The sequence below is a fragment of the Dryas octopetala genome, chromosome 5, assembly GCF_963921425.1.
Source record: "Dryas octopetala chromosome 5, drDryOcto1.1, whole genome shotgun sequence".
NCBI classification, from domain to species: domain Eukaryota; kingdom Viridiplantae; phylum Streptophyta; class Magnoliopsida; order Rosales; family Rosaceae; genus Dryas; species Dryas octopetala.
The window spans coordinates 5,555,611-5,573,768 of record NC_141370.1 but is presented as its reverse complement, the minus strand read 5'-3'; the positions used below and the strand labels follow the sequence as shown (position 1 = coordinate 5,573,768).

The window sequence follows — 18,158 nt, the reverse complement described above, 5'->3', positions numbered from 1 at the left end:
CCCTGACCCGAGAATTAGATCCCATCATTTGAAATAGCTTAACCATGCAAATAAGTTACTTTCCAAATCTCATCGTTTTAAAATTCCTTATAATTTCAAACTTCTTCATCCAAACACAACTTGAAGTATCTTTTATTTCTATTCCTTGTTTGTGCAGGAGTCAGAAACAAAAATTGTTCATTTTTTCACTTATAACCTTATTTATTATATATATAATAGAGAAGGGTATGCAACATAATTGGTTTTTCAATTGTTTATAGAACTTAGGTTAGGGGGTTTTAATTTCCCTCTTTTGAGGCATTACTTTCCTATAAATTAAATAGGATATAATTGTCAAACATGAGAATGAAAATGTTTTCTCATTTTTAAGTCTCAAATTCCCGAAGAGAGCTGCTATTTGCACACACTTTTCTCCTACACACCTCATATTATCTTTTAAAATGTAAAATTTCTCTTTAACACACCCCTCTCATTACCAAAATACCCCAAATCTCATTAATCTTACCAAATTTCTCTTACACACCCCACCCAATTCGTTCAAACAATACACACCCACTCAACCCTTTCAGACAATACACACCCCCACCCCCCACCCCCAACCTCACGCTCACCCGATCCTAGCCAAGAACAAACCCCTGTATACCAACATCATCATCGGAGCCAATCACCATCGCCGTTAACTCAGCCGTCGAAGTCGCCGTCAACTCACTACTGTCAATCTGCCGTTGCTGGTCTCACCACCTTAATATAACATCATAGCCATTGTTGTCAACCCATAGTTTATATGCAAATTTTGATTCATATGCAAATCTTGGTTTTTTTTATCAAATTTAAATTGGTTAATCCATCCCAAGACCTATTTTTTCTGTTTGAGATAATTTGGAGTGCGGGTTTTCTAAGTTTCAAGATTGAAATTTCGGGTTTGGGTTGTAGGGTTTCGTAGGTCATTTGGCACTGGTCTACCGAATATTTCAGTTTCGTTCGGTATTAAGCTACCGAACATTTCGGTTTCGTTCAGTAGTAAGCTGTTGAACCTTTCAGTTTCGTTCGACAGCTTACTACCAAACGAAACTGAAAGGTTCGACAGCTTACTATCGAACGAAACCGAAATGTTGAGCAGACCGGTGCTGAACGACCTACAAATCCAAAAATGAATAACCATAAAATTCACTCTTGCACTCTAAAAAACCTCACTCCAAATCATTGCAAACATACAAAAAAGGTATTGGGATTGATTAACCAATTGAAATTAGATAAGAAAGCATTAGATTTACATTCAAATCCAAAAATTTTAGGTTAGGGCATGCCTCCAACTTCTAATGGCTATGGTGGAGAGATGATGCATGGCGGCGATGAAGGCGGGTTGACGGCGGGAGGTGAGTGTTAGCAATTTTGGGATAGAGGTGGGGTCACGGGTGGGGTGTGTTTTGGTTGTGGTTGGAGGTGAGGTTGAGGGTAGGGTGTGTAGTTGTGGTTTAAGAGTGTTGAGTTTAAGGTATGTAAGGAGAGTTTTTTTTTTTTTTTTTTTCAAATGATGTGAATTGTCCTTTAAAGTAATTTTCTTTTGTGTAAATTAAGTAATTTCACAAAATAAGTTGGTGAGGGTGTGCAAAAAGGTGTGCAAATAACAGCACTCTTCCCGAACTAAGCAGGACCAAAATAAAAAATAGAGTAAAATAGACGACCAGACATGTAATTTAATGAAAGAAGAGAGAAGCAAAGTTAAACATGTCTCGCTCGGGTAAGCTTTAAGTCGGCAAACCAGTGGAATTAGAGATTCTCCAAAACACTAGAGATCAAAGAAAAGCAATAATAAACAATACAAATATCTCTCGCACTTCGATCTCACCAAAAACTCGCTCTGTGTTTCATTCTCTGAAAGCAAATCTCAGCGAAGGCACAGCCCCAGCTGAGAAGAAGAAGAAGAAGATGGCGCCGCCACCGCCAGCAGAAGGGCAAGTCCAACAACGCGGACAACAGCAACAGCAAGCAGGAGGAGGGTTTGGTCAGACCATCACTGGAGTCATAAGGATTGCAGTGTTTTGGTACTTCGCTTCCAAATTCTTTTCTCCCAAAAAGCCTTCGGACCCCGCTCAACTCAGCTCCAATATCTTCCAAAAGGCCGAACCCCTGGTACTCTTATGTAGTTGATGTCTATATCTTATTGATATACTCAATTTTCATTGCTTAACTGATATTTTGGTTGTTTTGAGATCTGGGTACTCTGCATCTCTTTTTGTTTACGCAAATTAATTGATTTTCTCAATAAATATATCCAAACAGGGCCTTAGTTAGTTCTCTATGTTATATGAGTTTGGTTGAAGCATATGTACGATTGCTTGAGTTGGGTTGAAGCATGTGCGGGATTACATGCGAATCACTTGGAACTAAATCTTATGCTAGAGGCATCCAATTTTAAGTGTTGTGTCTCGTCTATGATTCTAAAAGAATGAAGTAAATCGTGCTGTGAGGAATGTTTGGTTTGTTGTGTTTTAACTCCCTTTGGAAGGCTCTGTTTGGACGAAAAATTAAAACCTTGTGAAAAGGCTTTCCAGCCAACAAAATGTTAATTTCTGGGAAAATATTTCCATGTAACAATTTTCCACTGTTTGGTAGATATTAGGAAAGTCCTTTCTGGAGAATTTTTTTTTTTTTTTATTCATTAAGGATTCAATTTAACATAAGGTCTGGAAACAATTTTCCGTCTGTTTCTCAAGAGATCTAAGGCTTTGGAACAAATTTTTTATGAAAGCTAATGTAATGTGGGTGATTCCCGAGTTGTGCACTTCTATGTTTGTTGAGAAGCACTTTGCTTTTGGTGGGGGGAGGAGCAAAAATTTTGTGCAGTTGTGTGATGGCTATTGTGTGGGTAGTTTGGATGGAACAAAACAAAAAGATCTTTGAAAACTATAGGGGGAAAAGGTGGAGGACTATTGGATAGAGTTCATTTTTGGGCATCATTGTGGGCTTCAATCGGATTGGAAATTTAGAAGTACCTTTTTTTTCTTATTCATGTGGACTGGAGGGTGGCGGTTTAGTGCTTAGTTTAGTTGTTTTGTATTTTTTTTTTAGATTATTTGTATCTGGATTTTTATGTCTTTCGAAGTTATTTGGTTATGGATGCACTATGTATTTCACTGGACAGCTTGTCCACTATTATGGTTATAGCGATTTTAGCTAAAGAGAGATTCCCTATGGCATGTTGTCATTAAGAGCAAGTACAGGCTGCAAGAATGGGTGGGATTCCAGCATTGTGACTCAGGGTTCAAGCCAATGCCCATATAAAGACATTTCTCATGGGCTCAATTCTTTTTCTCTTGCTGTCAATTTGTGGTGGGTAATGGGGAAAATGTGCCCTTTGTTTAAAGAAAATAATTTAATTTAAGAAGGGTAAAATAGAAGAAAAAGGCTATTGGCAGTTTGACACACACCGGAATGTTTGCCAAGAGGCTAGTACAAAGAAACATAAATGTGAAAAAAAGAAAAACTTATTCTTGGCTAACGTTTATGGGGGGAAAAAAAAAACGATTGTAAAAAAAGAAAAACTTATTCTTGGCTTATGTTTATCAGGGAAAAATGGTACGCTCTTTCCCTTTTCTGGTTTAAATCTTTAGAGTCTCAAGATTTATACCAACAATGCTGCCATAGTTTTATGTTTTTTAGAGTGTGGCTGATTTTTTCTTTAATACCAAATTTATTCTAATTGCTGTTTCTCTCCAGGATATGTGGTTGTATGTTTCTGAACAGGAAAAGTTCAATGACTTTGGCAGTGAACGTGCACTTTTATGGCATGAAACTAATATTCCCTATGCCGTCTGGGGACCAGAGAGTACCAGGTCTCTTTCTATGAAGTACTATCCATCTGAGGTATCACTTGTAGACCACTAAATTTAACATTTTCGATGCACACACTGATCCTTCTATTTTCTCATATACTAGTTTCCATTAAGTTTCTAAGTTCAAAGATGTGAAGATAATTATTTCTTCTTTCAGGAATTAAAGCATAATGGGAGTCTATATGCTCATGTTTTCTTTGCACGCTCTGGTTATCCTCCGGACCCAAATGATCCGGAGTATCTGCCTCTTGCTGTGTTCGGAAAGACACACTGTAAGATTGTCCCCCTGAGTTCATTTATAGTTTTTATTTTCAAAATCTTCCATATCATGAATATGGTAATTGATGAAATAAAAATATGATTTTTTTGTCGATCTTAGCTATTGTCACACACTTGCCAAAGTCAAAAGCTGATAAAAAGAGGAGTTTGCTGGGGGGCTCAGAAGACTCTGATGAGGATGGAACGACTAAGAGGACTTTGCTAGGGGACTCGAAAGACTCTGATGAAGATGGAATAATTAGCGAGGCATGTTCTTTCCATTTACTATTTCCATAAATTGCTTTTAGATTACTATTTTTTGTCCTCTTCTTTGTTCCTTTTTCATCTGTTTATTGAAAGTTTTGTTTCTCATATAACAAAAAAAAGGAGTGAACGTTGGATTTTGATTACTAGAAAGAATCTCACATCTGAACGCTTGGTTTTAGATACCGTCGTGGTCATTTCATTTACCATCTAATAAGTTATGCAAAATCCTCTGGGTACACAAGTTTTTTACCTAGATTTTGAAAGGTTCCATTGGCTCACTTTATTTAGGACCTGATAATGGTCAGTACGACGCACACTTCCGTTCTGGTTTAATAGTAATCGTAATAATAATATAAGGGACACTATTGTGAGTGCTAGGCTTTTCCAAATTATTATTTTTTCTATTGGACAATCAAGACCTCATAAATTGGTTGATCTCATCCTCAGAGAACTGCTTGAAGGTAGGATGACTAGGAGATGTTATCTATGTACTGGTGGTATGGCTTTTCTCTCTTTTTGATTGTGTCTGTAAGTTGAGTTGTTTGCAAGGAGAAAAAAGAGAGTTAAACATTATGGTTCTGATTGATCTATTGTCTTTAGTGGGCATCCTTTAGTTGTAGCTTCTAATTTTGTGCCTTCTGTAAAATATCCAACAAGTATTTAGTGCAAAACCTTTCCTTTTCCCCTTCGTGAGAGTGACAAGAATGGTAGTGAATCTTTTTTTTGGTTTTTTTTTTTGAGCTCTTGGAAATTGGAATCAACTACCATTTTCTAGTGCATGTGGCTTTGACTGGAAATAGGATCCAGAGTTTTCCCAGTGTCCGGTACAACGCTTAAATCTATGGGGTAATGTCAAAGTGTCAATGCAAGTAGTTCTTTTCTTTTTCCTCATCCCTTTTTAAAAGAATAAAGGTAAACCCCGCATTGAGCACCTAAGATTCTGTCCTATCTTTATTCCTAGTGCATGTGTCATGAATTCACAAAGTAGAAATTAACAATATAGAGTGGGTGTGCCCAGAGATAAAATATGGCAGAATTAAATTTGATATGATTTCTTATCACTAATACTCTTTAATAAGCATAAAATTTATTATTGGTGTGTGAGTGTGTGTGTGTGTGTTTCAATGAATTGAACACCCACAGTTCTGTCCAATTTTGCTCCTAGTGCGTGTGGCTTTGAAAACACAAGTACAGAATATTAAAACTTCACGAATGTGCCCATGAACAAATGTCCATAATTTTGGTCGACTTTTACCGATATGGATATTGGTATATGCATTGACATTTCTGTAAATTCGGAACATTGATATTTTCATCAATTTGGATATTTGCATCCTTGATAAGAACACATGGATTACCATCCTGTTATTTTTGATAGTGCTACATTGGACTATCATTTATCTTCAACTTCTCTTAAAAACATATGAGTTTCCTTCATATTCTTTCCAATAGTGGTATGGTTTTAAGTCGTAATGAAATTCACATTGATTACTTTCAGGTGGTCGATGATACTCAAGGGGATTCTGAAGATAGTGGTCCTTTGGAGTGGGTGTCATATTGGAAACCAAATATTACTATTAATTTGGTTGATGATTTTACACGGTAAGTGTTCTGAGTATGAAATAGTTTACAAGTTTTTGGAAGAATATTTTGTTTAGTGGTTAGGAACTTGCTTCTGAATATAAAATTTGAAATACCTTATGGTACTTTTAATAAGGGGTTTGTATTGCCAAAGGTTCTAACATAAACTAATTATATAAGTTTAATTGGTTCATTATTGTTATTTCCATGTATATTTTATTGTTTCGCTTATTATTGTTGTTTAGGTTAAATCTCATAGTTTAAGCAAATTTTTGAAATTTAATATATTGAAGTTGGAGATGGTATTTGTAAGTGGGAGTCATATGATTCTTTTAGAATATCGATTTGAAAGCATATGTGGTCTAGTAAATTGTTACTGAAATTGATATCATTTCTCTCTGGTTCAAAGCACTGGATATCAATGATAAATATCATCTTCACTCAACAAGCATAATTTTTTTTTTTTTTTGAGAAGAAACGAGAACTTTTATTAAAAATAAAAAGTGAAAAAAAAAAAAAAACACAGAGTGGATCAGGAATCCACAAACTTATAAAGAAAAAAATAAAAATAAAAAACAAAACTGATCTCAGATAGGAAAAAACCCAAGACATCGCCCCACAACTAGTCTCACTGCACAACAGCTAACACGTTCAGCATAATAGAAGATATAGAGTGTGCCCAAAAATCAGCCTAGAATTTCGCTCACTCCCAAAGAACTTCCACTTCAACCCCCTTATAATCATCGAAAATTCTTCTATTGCGCTCCATCCATAAAACCCAAAAAACAGCCAGCACCAAGCATCTCCATAGGTTGCTTTTTTCCCCTTCCCTAAGGCCTGAAAGCAGGTACCCAAAAGCTCAGAACAATTTTGTGGTATTACCCATGAAGCACCAACCTCCCTAAACAACTTCCACCACAATTGTAAAGAGTAAGAGCAATGAAGGAAAACATGGTCCCCACTCCTCCCCCGCTTTACATAGAATGCACCATTGAGGTGAAAATAGCTAAAGGGCCTCCTCCTTTGAACAAGATCACAATGTTAACCCTCCCAAGAGCCACCAACCAAACAAAAACTCGAACTTTAGGAGGGACTTTTGCTGCCCATATTTGGGGATAAGGAGAAAAATAAGGGTCACTACTTTTGTTGCATAAAAAAATACTATATGATTGGGAAGAAAATGGATAGCGAAAAAGTTAGTTTTTCCCCATTTCTTTGTGTGTTTGTATTTGCAAGCGCTATGAGCTCTAATATTTGTGTGTATCGATGATATTGCCCTAATTAAAAATCTTACCAAGTGCTTTTATGGAATATGCAATTTATATTATAGTTGTAGACAGTCATGCTTTTTTCCTTTATATATATTTGCCTATACTACTTCTCATTGGGTTTAGTGGTTCTGTTTTATTATCATTTTTTATTTCTATTGAATCTCATGATTTAAGAAAATTTTTGGATTTCATAATATTGCAATTGTAGATTGTATTTGCATGGTTTAAAACTCAACAAACATGTCCTTGTAGGTTTTTAACCATGTCACATTGGTTGAAATCAGACATTCTGTCAATTTTGTTGGTAAAACACAAGCTGACTGAACACATGAGTCACTCAACTTTGACTAAACACATGAGTCACTCAACTAAGTATAATTGGGGTCAAACTATAGAGACTAAAGCTGAATCAAGGCCAAACTATAAGGACAGGAGTAATTTGGCAGATAAAAATTGACGGCTCATGGTTGTTCCATTAATAAGGGACAGAATGTCTGATTTGGACCAATTTGACATGGTTAGAATTCTATAAAAGTATGTTTGTTGAGTAAACTACAGGGATGAAAAGTGAAATTTCATCTTTTTTAGAATATTGATTTGGAAGCATATATGGTCTTGGTGATATGCGGCCTTATCTTCAGTCCAAAGCTTTGGATATAACTATAAATAGCAACACGGAAAGTCAAGATGAAATTGTTTTTCCTTTGTGCAATGGCTAGTTTGCCCTAATAATTCTTAGAGACTGTGTTGCTGTATGCAACTTGTGTCATTGGGTTGCAAAGAGAAAAAATGCTTGCTCATTACTAGATTTTTCTTTTTCCCATGCTACAAGCATTTTTTTGAATTAATTTTCTAATTCTTACCTTTTTTCTTTTCACAGATACCCTCATAATGCTGTTCCACCTAATATTGCACCTTGTATCCTTCTCAACATTTTGATATTTCTTTTAAAAAAATTTCTATAGGGAATATGTGATTTTCGATATGTATGTTGAGGAATTCTTACAGTCCTTTGTCTCCATTTTCTTTTGGTTGTTATGGCAAGAAGTAATTTGACCGGAGCCTCCATATTACTAAAATGTGGGGCTTCTGAGGTAAACAGACTAAACGTGGAGCTTTGGGTTTCTTAACTTTAGCTTTGCAGACTTGAATGTTGAGCCTAGTACTGGGAACTACTTCCCTACCGTTTTCTTCAATGAATTTTGGTTACTTCGTGATAAGTTGATACCAATTAATGAGACAGTGAAAGAATTGCCACTTAATCTGGAGGTAGGTCCTATAAGCACGACCAAATGGCAACTATTCCTGCAGATTGATCAGTCCTTCCAGATTCACCGTAGTTATGGAAGCATGATTGAGGGTGAGGCTGATGAACTCAAGGTATTGCTTATTTCTATTACTGAAGGAGATTTTCTGGCATTTTCCTGTAATAATTATTTCTACAATTCTAATTTTCAATTGAAATTTGGTAAATTAAATTATGAGACTACATTTCAAGTATTGGAGAGTTCAAAAAAATAATAATAAAATATGTAGATATTATATAATATAATGAATAATATAAGCATTCTTGGACAATCAAATGATCAAATCATTAGTGCGAAGTTACCTAAAAGATACCTGATAGAGATCCGTTCAATAAATAGTCTTATCTCGTCTCTGCTATAGGTAATAGGTGATCTCAATAATTTACCAATTTTACACAGTGCTTCCCAGATCATAAATCTTGTATAATACTCATGATGAAGAGAGTAAACAAAAGGAAGGCTAACATATGCTTCATTCTGTTATTGTAATGTGTTTTTCCAGTGGATTTTCGTTGTTTGTCATTCTTGTTGCTGCTTTTAGCACCTATATACAAAAATTAATAATTATTGTTTTTATTTTTTATTGAATTGTTAATTGATTTATATTTTGTCAGAGAGTATTCTTGGAAGGAAATCCTTACCTCCTGGGAATCACAATGGTTGTTTCTATACTTCATTCATTTTTTGACTTTTTGGCATTCAAGAATGGTGAGTGATTATTCCTTCAGTTTTTTTAAATGTTTTATCTATTCATAGAACATATTGAGAAATATGTGATGGCTTATTAGTCTAATTCTTTCTCCGCAGATATTCAATTTTGGAACAAAAATAAGTCTATGGAAGGACTGTCTGCAAAGTCTGTTATTGTGAGCTTCATATGTCAGCTCATCGTCTTCCTCTATCTACTTGACAATGAAACTTCGTGGATGATACTTGCAAGTTCTGGAGTTGGCTGCTGCATTGAGTTTTGGAAAATTGGGAAAGCCATGCACATAGAGGTATCATATAGTTTGCAAACTGCCACATAAAGATTGTTGAATAATTTTCCACATAAATATTGGGCCAAATATGCTTCCACCCTTTGTTTTGCCTTTTATTTCTCATTCTCATTTTTTTCTGGACTTATTAACATCTCTTTTGGAGTTATATGTTTTTTTTTTTTTTTTGAAATCAACTTTGGAGTTATATGCTCAAAAGTCTTGGAAAGAGTGAGTAGAAGGGTATATGATGGAAGAAAGGATGTCTTTCTAGGGAGGAGGCTTACTTTAATCTAGTTGGTATTGAGTAGCCTTCCTACATATTTCATGTCTCTTTCTAGATTGCGTAACAAGGATTCTAGGGGGACTGAGAAATTAATGAGGGATTTTCTATGGGAAGGACGCGATGAGAGTAGAAAGGATCACCTAACTAATTGGGATATTGTTGAGAGATTAAAAAATGGAGGCTTAGCCATTGGCAACCTAATAAGAAGGAATATAGGTTGATTGGGTAAATGGTTCTAGCATTCACCCATACCACATGTTGCATTATGCTGTTAATTGTTAATGTTTAAAACTATGCATATTTTAGACTCACTGACATGACAGCCATTTAAAAAAATTATCCTGATCTCTAGCTTACATTTTTTCACAAGATTACCACATTTGTGTCTTTTTCCATGTCCAGATTGATAGAACTGGGAGGATACCTATGTTGAGGTTCCGAGACCGCGAGTCATATGCAGGGAATAAGACAAAGGAATATGATGATTTAGCAATGAAGTATTTGTCATACGTGCTTTTTCTCCTTGTTGCATGCTCCTCTATTTACTCACTTAAGTATGAGCGGCACAAGAGCTGGTATTCTTGGATTCTCTCTTCACTCACAAGCTGTGTCTACATGTTTGGTAAGTTCTTAGTTCCACCCATTTTATTATACTAATTCTGCTTATTTTTATAGTTTCAAACCATTTCAGTTATTATTTTTTTATTATTTTTTTTTTTTATGGTTGTCTGAAAGGGCATATAAGCCTCACTTAGGCTGAACATTTCTTTATAACTGTAATTTAGGATAACTTTATATGTTTGGATCCCTTTTTCTTTAACCTGAAACCTTAAAATGAAGAAAAATCACAATATCTCAGCATATATAAGCAAGTAGAAGTCGTCTAAATGACAGCTGTAAACAACTGAGCTAGGTAGCCTTCAATTGGCAGTTGTTGGTTTGTTAACCTTGTTAGTTATCAGCTGTAATGGTTCATTATCAAGTTAATGAGAAAAATATCAGTTCAGTTCTTGGTTTCCTCTCAATTTTCTGTCGCACTTTCATTCTTGTCAGAAAGTGTTGTTTCATTTCTTCAATTTCTACATGGTATATAGACAGATGCTGCTGAGCATAATCAAGATTTTGTGGTGAGAATTAAATTAGTACTCTTTCTTTGTCCTAAAGTCTAAACTATTGGTATTGTCATATCTATTGCTATTTTTCTGTGTATACTGTTTTCTTTTACCTTGGTAACCTCAGATTTAATCGATTTCTCAAGGATTCATAATACATAAATGTCAATCTTCCTATGTTATATTTACTGGGCCATCAATATTTATTTGTGGTAAAAATTTGATAATTTTTGTCCTCTGTTTTGAATATATTGTCATTGCAGGTTTTATTATGATGTGCCCTCAATTGTTCATTAACTATAAGCTGAAGTCGGTGGCTCATCTACCCTGGAGGCAGATGACTTACAAGTTCCTCAACACCATCATTGATGATCTATTTGCCTTTGTCATAAAAATGCCACTGCTACATCGCCTTTCTGTCTTCCGTGATGGTGAGATATAATTCAAACATTTATTTAGTTTATTTTATCAATAATGTTAGACTCACCAAATTTGTTAACCAAATGATGTGTCTCTATACATGTCGCCATGTCTGTATCTTGTTAGAAATTAATAAGGTCCAAAATGGGCCCAAATTTTAACAAATGAAACACTGCCACTTCATTTGGTTAACAGAATTTTGTAAACAAATTTGGTGAGTGTAGCAATGCTCTTATTTTATTTTCCTTAGTAGTCATATACCACAATTTGTATGTATTTTGGGGTTGGAAGTGCTACCTCATTCAAATTTGAATGAGTTGGTTGATAAATCACAGTGGTTGCCCAAAATCATACTTTGATGTTTCAGCCCATGACCTAGCTCATAATTAAACTAATTCTCAGAGTGTGTGGTGGCACTACGTTGAAGTGAGAATCGTCGAACAGCCAATAATCTACTAGTTTGGGAGGCAGTGTGTATATAGTTTAGTCATATGATGATTTTTCCTTTTGTTCTGGTTTTCCCTTTGGTAAGCAATGCTATTGAGCTGCAAAACTTGGGCTAGTGTCTTTCTTGGGTTCTCCCCTTGTTGAGCCTAGGACTTTCTCTAGAGGAGAAGTTGGTATTAGGCCTGTCAGCCTAGTGGTTATCATGTTACAGTTTTATGCACTATAAGTATCTGTATCATATTCTAAAGGCTAATCTGAAACTAGTAGTGGTTACTCTGTTCTATTTGTTCTGTCTGAGCATATGTGTTGGTTTGTGTCCATATAGTTTTGTTTGCATCTTTATTCCCCCCTTTAATTTCTGATTTTCATTCTTCTTGCTTGCCAGATGTCATATTTCTGATATACGTATACCAGAGATGGATCTATCCAGTGGACAAAAAACGAGTAAATGAATTTGGTTTCAGTGGTGACGATCAGGTCACAGATGGTGCAGATGACGGTGCTGTTAAAGAGGAAGAGAAGAAAACCAACTAAGCTGATGTTCAATAGATAATTTAAACTATTTCACAGCACTGGTCAATTAGGGTTAACATTGTTCTCATAATCTTTTCCTTTTCCCCTTTTACTTTACGTATTTACATTGGGCCTTGTTTTCGAAAGGATCAGTCGTAGGCCATGCCACCTCTTCCAGAAGACTTGTATGGCCAGCAGGGTAAATGAATGTTGAGGGCGTTCTTCACAGATTCTATTTTACTGCCTAACATTTTCTCTGGCTCTACTTGCATAAGTTGCCTTTGGAGGTGATGATCTAACTAGGTCGTTTGTTTACGTGTGTATTCTTTTCTTTTAGTTTTTTGAAGTCCCTTGATAATGCCACAAATTTTGATAATGCCAGACATTGTATTTTCCTTACTTTTAGTTATGTATGATATTTTCCAAAACAAATATTGTGGCTAGTTGTGAAGTGTGGCAGTTTGGATATTGTATAGTGGATAAAATCTCCATTAATAGCAGCTCTGATTTTCTTAAAATAGTGGAGTAAGAAATATCCACCTCATCAATTTTGTTGAATTAGTTCACTTTTGCAAGTTGAATTATTTAAATTTAATTATAAATTTCAAAATCCTTTATAGATTGCCCTTCTGGACACTAATTGCAGGAATGATGAGTCTGGCATGAAAATCTTAAATTCCAAATTATTGATTTTAGTGGATGAAGCATTTCCTTTACCTCCAAACTGGGTTAAATGATAATCCGCCAATGTTTTTGACTTTGTTGCACTATGGGCGGAAGAGTGCTGAAATGGTTTTTTTTAGTTAATGTAAAAACTCAATTACACAATTATCTGACAGAAAAAATTATTCTCAATATATTTTATTCCAGTCCACTTTGAAATGATAATTGATCAACAAGCATTTTATTTTGGTGTAGAATCCTGGTTTTACCGTTTTAGAGCTTGGAACTTAAACTCAAAATTTTAATCCACCTAAAACTTAAACTCAAAATTTTAACCGCCGAATGAATGCTGATCAATCTGAAAATATTTATTTTTCCAAGTTTTTCTTGGCATGTTGATTGGCATTGATTTGTTGATTGATTCGTGCCTAGTAAGCAGCTTTGCAATAGAATCGATTCGGTACTCAATAACATGGTTTGTATATGTGAATCATTTTTCTTGTACTTTGTATATTGTATTAGTGTATTGATTATTTGGAAAATTAGTTAAAGTCAATTAAATAAATACAAGAAGTTTTATAAATTTATTAAAAAGGTTGAACTAATCTTTGATAAAGCTTATGTGGCAAGTGGATTATGACATGTGTTTAATAAAATTAAATATTTAAGTTAATATAAAATTACATGTCATTGAGGCACAATTGAGACTCAATTGGGGCACCAGAGGTACCCTAGCAGTCCCCAAATAAATTATATGATGGACTTAATTTTAAATAGGGAAACAAATCTGATTTACTGCTAGAAGTTGTAGTTTAGGGCCCTATATAGAAGCCCATTAATTTTTCACATGTATGTGTAAAAAAAAAGACAAAAACATTTGCATAAATATGACTGGGTTAACTATAGCAGTAATACCAATTAGAGTTGTTGCAAAACCGGGAAAAAAAAAATTATTGGTGTAGTGGTATTTCTCTTACCAATGTAGATGTCCTCCACTTGAAAAAGAAAAGCTATAGTAGTAATCCACAAATTAGGGTAAGCTACAATTTTTTGTCCCTATGTTTTGGCCTGAAATCACAATTGGCCCTTGTGTTTTAAAATTTTATCAATTCGGTCCTTGTGTTTTATGTCGTTTGCAATGTTAGGACAAATTCGACAAAACCTATATATATAAAGCAACAATGGGCAACTGCACAGAAAAGACAGATATACAAAACCAAATTGACATTTCAACAAGAAGCATAAAATGTGAATAGCTCTACAAATCTCAAATCAATAGATCTAGCAAAATGGCTACACACCAGGAACAAAATACCAAAATCCAAACATGTTTAAAGTTACACAACATAGCACAAAAGTATCAAATATTCAACTGAATAGCAGTATCTCGTTGCACCGCACACAATGACCAAAATCCAACTTATTCGAACTTACCCACAATAAGAGAAACTACAAAAATATGTCATAAACTCTTCAAGATCACCACAAAGATATAAGAAACTTCTAAAAGAATCAGAACGCTACAAAACAATATATTACATTGCATTTAATGATATTGAAACTGCAACTGTACTTAAAAACACATATCTTAACAAAAAAATAAAAATAGTATATTCTTCCAAAATTCACTAAAATTAACTACTTGGTCATTTGAAATCAGAGCACGTGGACATCATAAGGGAGTTAGGAGTTAAAAAAAAAACCATATTAATTGTCCTAATCTAATAATAAGTACCATACGAAAGTTTATTAGTCAGTGATAAGTTTATCAAGGCCTTATCAATAGTTTGCTTTTAACAAATAGACCAAATGATTGCTCACAAAAAAAAAAGACCATATGATTCTTTTCGTCTATATATATAGTAATTTTGCACAAGGTAAAATTGATTTATGATATTGATACATACCAGAACAATATTTTTGAATATTTTGTTATGATATATATACTGCACTGGGGCTCTGAAATTTCAAAGAGAGTGTAGAACTACTTGAACTCCATGTTGGGGGCGAGTGGTAACAGCCGGAGAGGGCGAGTGAATATAACCCGGGGAAAGGGTGAAGGCATAGCGTTGAAGAATCATTGAGAGAGCAATCTTTGCTTCAGTGGTTGCAAAGTTCAAGCCCACACAAATTCGAGGTCCCAATCCAAAGGGCAAGAATGCGGCTATGATGTTATTCTTTGTAGCTTGAGCCACCCCTTGTGCAAATCGATCTGGTTTGAAAAGTTGCACGTCTTCTCCCCATAAATCAGGATCATAGTTGAGTGCTATAATTGGGATGACCAGTTCGAGATTCGCAGGAAGAATGAGGCTTCCCACTCTCACTTCCCTTTCAACTTTTCTTTTAACAACAGAAGGAATAGGAGTATATAACCTCAGAGACTCATTGATGATCATACTCATCTGCATGCATGCATATATACAAATGAAAAACAAACACATACAGAGAACAAATCATGCATCATCGATCGAGTTGATATCTTAGACTTATAATTGCTTACTGTTTTAAGTTTGGCAATGCCATCAGTGCTTGGAGTGTGTTTGCCAAATACTTGCAGGACCTCCTTTCTTGCTTCCTCTTGCCAATCAGCATGGTGTGCCAAAAGAAACACAGTCCAAGTCAGGAAACTTGCAGTGGTTTCGTGTCCTGCCGAGTAAAATGTCTTGCACTCATCGACCAAATTGTCCAGCGAAATCCTCTGGCTTTCGTCGCCATCATGATGAGCTTTTAAAAGTAATCCAAGAAAGTCACTCCCAAAGCTGTTTTCTTCTCCTGCCATTGCCTCCCTTTCTCTTTTCTTGACAATCTCTATTATGGAGTCGCGTAGTCCTTTCTCAAGCTTCTCTGATTCTATCTCAACGCTGGTTTTAAGGAACTTACTGCATGTAATATATATTGAGTGAAAAACTAGATGACAGATGTATTATCCAACATTCAATATGATTTAAAGCCATCAGAAGCCAACATGTGGAATATTCTTTATATTGGAAATTTTGAAAAACTAACCAAAAATTGTGTCAACTTTCATTTTTTTATATTTTTAGAAATTAAACCCTTGAATTGTGTTCGAGCTCTCCTCGAGTAGCACTTCAGCACTACTCGACAGGGTTCAAGTACTAGTTGAAAACTGACTAGAACTATAAAAGTCTAAAGAGAAATGGATATATATACAGTAACGATCACTCGCTCACCATAGTGCAGAGAATTCTCCGCTCATCTAACCACTCAGCAACGAATTTCAATGATCGGAACCGTCCATATTTTAGAGCATCATTCAAAGATTACCCTTGAAAAAAATCAGCCAAATCGGAAACTGTTTAGCTAGTGTATTACTGTCAACATCATTTCAACCTTATCTGACGAATTGTATTTGTCTGCAAAGTTTGGAGAACCAAACAATTATCGATTTAGCTGATTTTTTACATGGACGACCCTTAAGGATGGACCTAAAAAATAGACGATCTTGATCATTGAATTCCCCGCTTTGTGGTGAGCGGGGAATTCCCCGCTCTATAGTGAACGAGTGATCATTTCTGTATATATATAAGTCTTTAATGCAAACTAGAAAGGGTAATGCTAGGGAGACCATGTCATTGTACCACATGATGTGGCTTCCTAGTCTAAAGAGAGAGAAGAAGAGAGGAGAAGAGATCAAGGGTGTCTAGGAAGCCACATCATGTGGTACCATAAATGTGGTACAAGGACATGGTCCCCCTAGCATTTTCCAACTAGAAATGGCTAGTTTTCAAAATTTTCCATTTTTATTGGGATATGGCATCATCTATCAAGAGGAATCTCAATCAACACTTCAACAGAGATAAAATGGAAGTTACCTGATGCCAGGAAACCTGACTTTGTAAGCATTTTTGAATGTTAAGAAGGTTAACTTCATCAACATCTCAAAAATGATTTTCCCTTCTAAGTAGCTGCTGCCAAATGCTGTCCTGGAAATCACTTCTGAAGTCAGCAACCTAAATTCTTCAAACACCTCAATCTCTATGCCTTCATGATTTTCCCACCTTTCTAGCATCGTCTCAGCACTAGCTATCATTTCTGGAATCATACTCTAGTAATAGTATAAAACAAAACCATCAGTTGCAAACTACATAATTAAGCATCTTAATTTGAAAGAATTACTAACCAGTAACTAGTGTAAGAAAGAACTTACTTTTAAGCTCTCTCCATGGAAAGCATGGTTAGCCAACTTTCTCAATTTTGCCCATTTTTCACCGCCGGGTGTTGTCAAAAGGCCATCTCCTAATAGCTTCTTCATCAGATAGCTTTGGGGGTTGCTTTTCGGAAAAGCACTATCTTTGTTATTCAGTATCTCCTTGCACAACTCAGGTTCCGTAACAACCAACTGAGCTTGACAACCATACCATTGAAGATAATTCTTCCCTATTACAAAAAAATTAATGACCAAAATTAATTTATATATCTTGGAATCTAATGAAGATATAAAAAATTAAAAACTATATATGATTTTAATTTGTTACCATATATTTTGGTCCATGAGTGAATATGTGGTACAATTACAGAAAATACGTCATGTGACAAATTTTTGGGCCTGCTCAAGGCTTCCTTTTGCATGTTGGAGATTTCTTTGGTGTTTCCATGGATAAGTCTGTAAGAAGGGCCTTTGATTCCCTGCAAAGCCATCAGCTTCTGTATACGACTTGGAGTCCACCATATTTTGTGAAAGATCTTGAGGATAGCTAAGAGAAGGAACACACATAGAAAGCTTGAAACTCTGATTAATGGGTCTCTAAACCAACTCATTTTTCTTCTTGTTTTTCTCTTTGGCTGTATCTCTGGCACCACTGCTGAGTTTCTTGCTCTTGTTATTCAAGCCTTCAAAAATTAAATTGGATACTTAGTATTAATCACCATGTGAGGCGAGGTCCTTTCTTTTTCTCTCTTTTCCGCAAGTCACACGCACTTGGCCTCATTTAAACAAAATTCAATGGTTAATTTTTTTGTTTTTGATTAAGTTCTGAGTGTGGTTGCATGAAATTTCTTCATTTTAATTATTATCATGGACCGTGGTTAATTAAAGTCAGCATTGTCGGCCAATAAAAGAAATTAAGCTAGCATATTGTCGTCTTTTAATCAAGGGGTCGTACATGACATTATTGAGATGATATATTGATAAGAGACATTAAAGTGATGCTAGATGCTACGTTTCAAATTTTGCAACACTTTCTTACTATTACCAACTTT

General features: G+C 35.2%; 2 protein-coding genes and 1 non-coding gene across 3 annotated transcripts; 2 read left to right on the top strand and 1 right to left on the bottom strand.

The window, feature by feature from the left end:
• Positions 1-1,787: 1,787 nt before the first annotated feature.
• LOC147283743 (uncharacterized) lies at positions 1,788-12,793 on the top strand. The gene is made up of 12 exons (XM_086244348.1): positions 1,788-2,133; positions 3,721-3,867; positions 3,994-4,108; positions 4,216-4,361; positions 5,860-5,963; positions 8,094-8,131; positions 8,358-8,593; positions 9,135-9,228; positions 9,328-9,518; positions 10,186-10,405; positions 11,159-11,326; positions 12,148-12,793. Exons 1-12 carry the CDS (start codon positions 1,930-1,932, stop codon positions 12,294-12,296), a joined length of 1,812 nt encoding a protein of 603 aa, XP_086100474.1. The 5' UTR covers positions 1,788-1,929; the 3' UTR covers positions 12,297-12,793.
• On the top strand, positions 7,933-8,054 carry LOC147283744 (small nucleolar RNA SNORA17). The gene has a single exon (XR_015122735.1). It is a non-coding gene; the product is annotated as a small nucleolar RNA SNORA17 (small nucleolar RNA).
• Positions 12,794-14,816: 2,023 nt separating the features above from the next.
• Positions 14,817-17,840, bottom strand: LOC147283742 (cytochrome P450 CYP749A22-like). Its single transcript, XM_086243166.1, has 5 exons — positions 17,435-17,840; positions 17,107-17,336; positions 16,772-17,004; positions 15,439-15,817; positions 14,817-15,340 (listed from the first exon to the last, which is right to left on the bottom strand). The coding sequence occupies exons 1-5, from the start codon at positions 17,715-17,717 to the stop codon at positions 14,906-14,908; spliced, it is 1,560 nt and encodes a 519-aa protein (XP_086099292.1). The 5' UTR covers positions 17,718-17,840; the 3' UTR covers positions 14,817-14,905.
• Positions 17,841-18,158: the final 318 nt, after the last annotated feature.